This window comes from Morchella sextelata (assembly GCF_020137385.1).
Source record: "Morchella sextelata strain SCLS chromosome Unknown scls_14, whole genome shotgun sequence".
In the NCBI taxonomy this organism is placed as follows: Eukaryota; Fungi; Ascomycota; class Pezizomycetes; order Pezizales; family Morchellaceae; genus Morchella; species Morchella sextelata.
In genome coordinates this window covers 901,995-908,450 of record NW_025408629.1, presented here as the reverse complement: position 1 = coordinate 908,450, position 6,456 = coordinate 901,995, and the positions used below count along the sequence as shown (strand labels likewise).

General features: G+C 48.9%; 2 protein-coding genes across 2 annotated transcripts; both read right to left on the bottom strand.

The window, feature by feature from the left end:
- Window positions 1-4,048: 4,048 nt before the first annotated feature.
- On the bottom strand, window positions 4,049-4,948 carry H6S33_003096 (uncharacterized protein; the record flags this gene model as incomplete). Its single annotated transcript, XM_044834449.1, has 1 exon — window positions 4,049-4,948. One exon carries the CDS (start codon window positions 4,946-4,948, stop codon window positions 4,049-4,051), a length of 900 nt encoding a protein of 299 aa, XP_044692303.1.
- A 238-nt stretch (window positions 4,949-5,186) lies between these two features.
- On the bottom strand, window positions 5,187-5,339 carry H6S33_003095 (uncharacterized protein; the record flags this gene model as incomplete). Its single annotated transcript, XM_044834448.1, has 1 exon — window positions 5,187-5,339. The coding sequence occupies one exon, from the start codon at window positions 5,337-5,339 to the stop codon at window positions 5,187-5,189; it is 153 nt and encodes a 50-aa protein (XP_044692302.1).
- Window positions 5,340-6,456: the final 1,117 nt, after the last annotated feature.

Here is a 6,456-nt window from a genome sequence, read left to right as displayed (position 1 = left end):
ATTTCGCTTTGAGTATAATTAGAGATAATGACTTGCGTCATGGCTTCTGGTTCATCGTGCGTGTGAAGGTCGATAACTAGCCGGACGTTGAGAATCGATCGGTGATCGTAATTTTGGAAGAGGAACATGGTGTGGTGGTGGTGGTGGTGGTGGTGGTGTGGGCGTGCTGGGCGAGAGCGCGGCCGAACCAATCTCGCCATGGGTATATACGGAGGAAGTTTGAGTATATTAATATCTATATATATGATTGTTTTGTACTTGAATTGGTTAGATTAGTTAAATTTCAGGTTTCTACACCGTACCGGGGTTTCCCAGTCACATAACATCACTCGAAACGCAAACTCAACCCTAGCCCTTGGTAGTTACTAGCTACATGTAGTCCACCAAACAGGGTTTCTCCCAGCTGCAGTCTCATAGCACATGTAACTGTCTGTAAGATATTTCCTAACCCTCCTTCTTTCTATATACCGGAGGGGCTGAGATATCATATCTCCGCTTAGCATTGTCGGGGCCGCGGGCTCGGGGGGCAACTATCGGAGCTCGGATTTACGGACGTGGCCGGTCTCTCACCTTCATGAAGATAGGAAGTCCTCTTACAGCGGACAGCAGGTCCACGGACGTAAAAATGTAAACGCCTTCTCCACCGAACTCTTACTAGTTGCACCCAGTGGCCCTTTATTGATCCGTACACTGGCCTGTCTCGTCGTTAGTGTTTGGGGGTGCCTTCGTGTAGGGAAGACATACGGCGGAGCTTGGGGAAGAGGCCCGCACCTTGTGCCATTAAACAGCCTCTATAGACTTGCACGACTTGTACTTACCATGAATATTGAGCAAAGGTCTAGAGAACTAGAATTGGGATACATTGTTAGTAAATTATAGCGCTTCATAGAGAGTTAATTCCCCTCAAGCCCATATCTAGGATGGTGGTGTGTATGGGGCGAATTTTGGTGAAAGAGGAGATTTGAGAGGGATGTGGGATAGTTGACCGAGGGGCTTGACGGGAATGACTAGAACGCCTTGATGTAATCCCCCAAGATGCCCAATATTCTCTGTTGAAATAGTCATTGGCAACTCATTTGTGGGTCGGTCTGTAAAGAGTTTGTTGTCCTGTCTTACTGTCCTCTCTTGCTGTCCTGCTTTTTAGTTGGCCTAGCTACGGCCTTTCTCTTCCTTTTACTTGCAATACACTTAATATCATCCTCATTCATCACGATATAATAACAAACTCTGCATAGACCACCCTCAGATCCATCTTCTCCTCGCACGTTGACCAGGGAGATAAAGAATCTGGCGGAGAAACCCAGTGGGCCTCTCATCTGGAGATGGGGAAGCCTTCTTACCTGTAATTCGTTGATCTGTGGAAGTCAAGACGTGAGATACATTTCTTCCCCGCTTCATCAAACCCAGCTATCTAACCTCACCCCGCATCAACACATATACTAGCCCAACTACGCCATTGGATGTCTACACCCGCATCAACACTTAAAGCGTCTTGATCTCCACACAAGAAGTCCACTGGCAAGGTTCTGGAAGATGAAATCTACATCTAACGCCCAGCAGCCAACTTCTATAGATCTACATACCTGGCATGCACTTACCTTCCTTGTCGAGTACAATACTTGAAGAGCACTAGGGATGAACTTTTAGTACGCAGACCACAGGGCCTTGTGAGGGGTGATTCTCCTCGGGCTCGTAGTGGTGCGGGGTTTGCTGTACAAAGCCCATTAAAAATATGCGGATACTGTCGAATACTTGGATAAGGACGCTGGCTAGAACAGCTGTGCATTGGTGTTGGAGCTTCACATGTTTAGGGTGAGGCTTGTATGGAGAGGAATGAACATCATCTTCCTTAGTTGGAGGTGTGAAGATAGTGGGAAGTGATTGCACTCCATTCTCAGGCGTGTGTGAAGGGTATGCAGAGAATGGCGAAATGGGCAAAGCGTAGTTACAGTAGGATGGGTCATCAACATCCCTCACAAACCTTAATCCGTCCAGCCAGCCGGGCACTAAAGCTCTCCAGGTGCGCCGATCCATCGCACCACCAATTGCAAAGAAAGACGTAAGATAAATAAAAAAAAAACGCATCTAACTTACGGTCTCCATCACAGCACCCTACCACCTGGGGAGGCCGGAGGTCAAAACACCGCAACAACTCATCTCACGACCTCCCTCGGAGCCAATAACTACAGGCAAAACTACATCTGTAATGCAATACCCGCTATCCGGATCTAAATCCACCGACCGGTAAGATACCAGAACCCACGAAAACGATGAAGATGCAAACCCCGCACTATGTATTTCGACAAAGTTTTCAAGATGAGGGATTCTTTCTTGCCTGACTGAGCTAACACAGGCAGCAGCAGCGGGGTTGGTCGTGGTATCATATCCTATTCGTGAATAGGCAGAGGAATCGTCGTATGCCGGATAAGAAACGTACATGCATGGTACATGCACATATGCCATGCGAGGATCACCCGCTTAGAGTGTGTTTGTCGTGTTTGAGGAGCTTGAGTCATGATATTGATATCATGTATCTCTCTATCTCATGTGGCTTGTGAAAGCCCAAGACCTTGCTATCTTACGAAACAACTCGGGACGCTGAAGAGCCCGGCTGGAGGTTACGATGCCGTGTAAACAATCCAACTACCCACGGCTAAAGCACGTTCTCGATGAACAACCCGCTACAAGCAAGGCCGTCTTACACATGAAGATCTCCACGACAGCCAGTTCACAACAACGGCACTTCACAACCCATCACTCGCCAAACCATCCATACCTCAGTACCTAGCCCAGTGAGGGTCGCTTACATAACAGCTCACGACATGTATGCAGTTAGTTACCGCCTCAACCGCACACCACCGGCGCTAACAACACTTCTCCCCACAAATCAAACCTCGGCCCCAGAAAGCAGGCTGGGTGGGACTCGGAAGGGTAGCGGTGGGTTAGGTGTTCCCTGTCAACTATCCACAGCAGCCCAGACGAGGCCAGGCCCGTGCGTCTATCAATCTGTCTGGTTCCCCGCCGGTGCCGATGCATTCACTGAGAACCCATCCCCCACAGAAACGTAGGGCCATGGCACGCATAAAACACCAACCTTCTTTTGCCAGACTCCAGACTGCACATTCCAGACTGCACACTCCAGACTCTCGACTCCAGACTCGACTCTAGACAAAAAACAAAAGGTACCTCTACACCCAGACTTTCCAACAAACCAAGATGCGCAATCGCTCCAGAACCGCATCTCCAGACATTTAGAGAATCCAGCCCTGAACCACCAAATTAACGCAACCCACACACCTGCCCACCTGCACACCTCCACACCGCCTACACACCAGTCCCACACGTGACTGTTCTGGCAGTAAAACAAAAAAACGGGGGGCCGAGAGCCTAATCCTAATAAATTTGCACCTAATAATTGAGTGGTAAAATCCGTGGTCGAGAATTTTTAGCGAGTGTTGCTCCGAAATTGCGACAGAGATGATCGTCCCCCTACACCCAGCAGAATTGTGAATGGCCAAGGCTGTCAAATTGGGGTTTGCCAAGAACACCCTATTAGCGTTGCTAGGGTCGAGAACTACTAGTGAATAGTGAATAGTGAATAGGAGAGCTCTGGGGCTCTGAGGCTCTGAGGCTCTGGTGGGTCGGGGTGCATGAGGATTTTAAAGTCAATGATTCGGAGACTTGAGGGCTAGAATTTAGAGTTTCTGTCGGCTCGCTTGAGAGCTTTCTGCTCGCTTGAGGTGTCTGCTCGGTTCATCCTGCTGTAAACTTAAGGTTAGGTTTGGCTAACGATGGCTGCTTGCACATCAATCACAATTCCGAAAATGTCACGTTTTGATCAATTGAGGCACCGGTTTTGTAATGGCAAACAAATATAAAGCTTGATTTGTAAAACATATGCAGCTAATAGTTCCATGGGTACAACAAATATACAGATTTTATAATCCCTCAATCTCATGCCCATAAAAAATGCTCCCAAAAAACGCCAAACCAAGAAGTGAAAATAAATGTAAAAAAATAAACTTTTGCCGAAACAAAAAAGAAGTCCTCACCAAGAATGAAGCAGCACATCCCCAAGCACTGCTCTGTGGTCGCTGGCATAAACGCCATCGTCAAATCGACTCTCCAGCACGCCATAGTCCTCCACCGTCCATGGCGCATCCCCCATCATCACCCCTCCTCTCTCAATCTTTTTCCCCATCCCGCCCAAAAAGAGGAAATCGATCCTCTTCGGTCCCACATCCTCCTCGTACCCAAACCCCGTGAATGTGTTCTTGTGCCCATATCTCGACCGCCCATCCACATAATCCCTCAAGTCCGACACGGGTGATCCCGCGGCATTCAGCACCGTGTAAGCCTCCTCGTTCGGCTCGGAGTTGAAATCCCCCGCAAGGAAGGTGGGGAAGGCCGCCTTCTGAACTTGCGCAATAATCATTTTTGCTGCGTTTGTACGCGAGACCGAGCCCTGGTCGTCGAGATGGGTGTTCATGGCCATCACCGAGGTGCCCGTCTCATGGTTTGTAAACTCGCCAATGGTCAGGATGCGGATACTCGCTGCATCCCAGCTCTTTGACGGCACCGTTGGTGTCTCAGACAGCCAAATTGTTTTCCAGAAATTGAGCCGCCAGACCTTGGGACGGTAGAGGATGGGCGCGTATTCGCCGGCCTCGGCACCGTCGTCCCGGCCGACCCCTATGTACGCCCACTCACCGGGAGTGGTGGCGTTGAGGGAGCCGAGAATGTCGAGGAGCTGCGAGTGGAGGACTTCTTGCAGGCAAATGAATGAGGCAGGAATGTAGCGGGTGTGCAGCTTGAGCGAGTTGACCACGTATGGGAGTCGAACAGGCCACTTTTCCTCACCACGGAATGGGCTGGTGGTGGCATAACGGATGTTGTGGGTGATAAGACGGATTGGCACGTCTGAGGAAGAAGTCCCTGATATTTGCATATTGCGAATCTGACAAATGGATAATGTAGTTCGGTGCAGTGTGGTGGAGGATTGTTTGTTGTTTGGGGCGGGGGGGAGGGTTGTTGTGAATTATGGAGGGATATATAGGTATGGTGGTTGTTGAGTAATTTAACAACCGATACGGATCCGAATAAATGAGTGTTTTCCACCATCCATGGGCCAAGCTTTTACTTGGACTGTCAAAAAAGTGTTACAGTTACAATAAACATTGCTTCAATCATCGGAATCCTCCAACTCTGTAGTAGAGATGTCTGGATTTCTCGAGAGCCTCCTCTTGTAACTTCATCCTGGCCTCAGTCTTCTTGAATGCTTTGCGTTCAAGGTGCTTATCCGGGGTGCATGCGAGAATAAATAATCCGAAGATAGACATTTTTATTGGGTGGTTGAGTGTTTGCTGGGGAATTATAATTGTTTGTAGTTTGAATTGTTTGCAATTGATCTGGCGGATGGCTGATGATGAGTGTGGGGATGTGAAGTTGAGAATGGAACTCGGGGGAGGGTATATGGCATTTATGGATTCTTCTTCTTCCAGGTCCCTCTATGAGAATAAGCTTGAATCGGATATGTAATACGATTCGAGAGTCGCATATCCGGCGGGGGCGCGCGGACCAACGGTGTTGGATGGGCCGAAAGCGGTCGCGGTCGGGGTTAACTAACAAATCATGCACGATTGATAATTGACGATCCAATGGATACGGCCTTCAAACAACCCAACCTCCATTCTGCGCATGTTTCTGCACTATTCCCCCTCTCTTCTAACTTCCCCACTTCTTTCTTTTCCCCACTTCACAAGAAGAAGTCTATCGGTCAATGTTGAAGTCTCAAACGACGCAGGGCGTCCAGAGCCTCAGGCACAAAATCATCACAACGCTGCTAACGGGGGGCTTGTAGACCACTGGATTCTGATGAATCTCCAATCTCTTCGTGTTCTTTTCTTTTTTTTTCGAGGCCCTCAGCACAGCCGGAGGTGTTTGGCATCCAACTTTTCCCCAATGGCCTAGAATCCCGAGATGATACTCTATCTCCAAAAGGTATGGTGGTGTGGGCCCTGAACACGATTCAGACCACCCTGTGCAACGTGCAGACACACGATCTTTGGGCTAGACGCACCCTGACGTGGGTTGTGTTGGCCAGCCAAAGAACTGCCTAGGTCGACGACTCGAGGGACTAAGCGAAGAAGACGCCAGGCGCATCCTGGGCACACACCGTACGCGGTCGGAACATCGAAGCGGAAGATGCTGCTTTGGATCAATTGTCCAATGTCCAAGAAAATATCTGGATGTTTCACCATGCAGTCATATTTAGAAGAGCGACCTGGGGGCAATGAAAAAAATAGTAAAGTCCCCAGATACACTACTCGTAGGTAGAGAGCAATGGGCACCACTGATGTCATGACTCAATATTCCTCTTCCGAAGAGAGTTCTGTGCGCACAAAATCACTCCCAAAACAGTACTCAGCATACGGTTGCTTATCCCTTCGTCTGTAT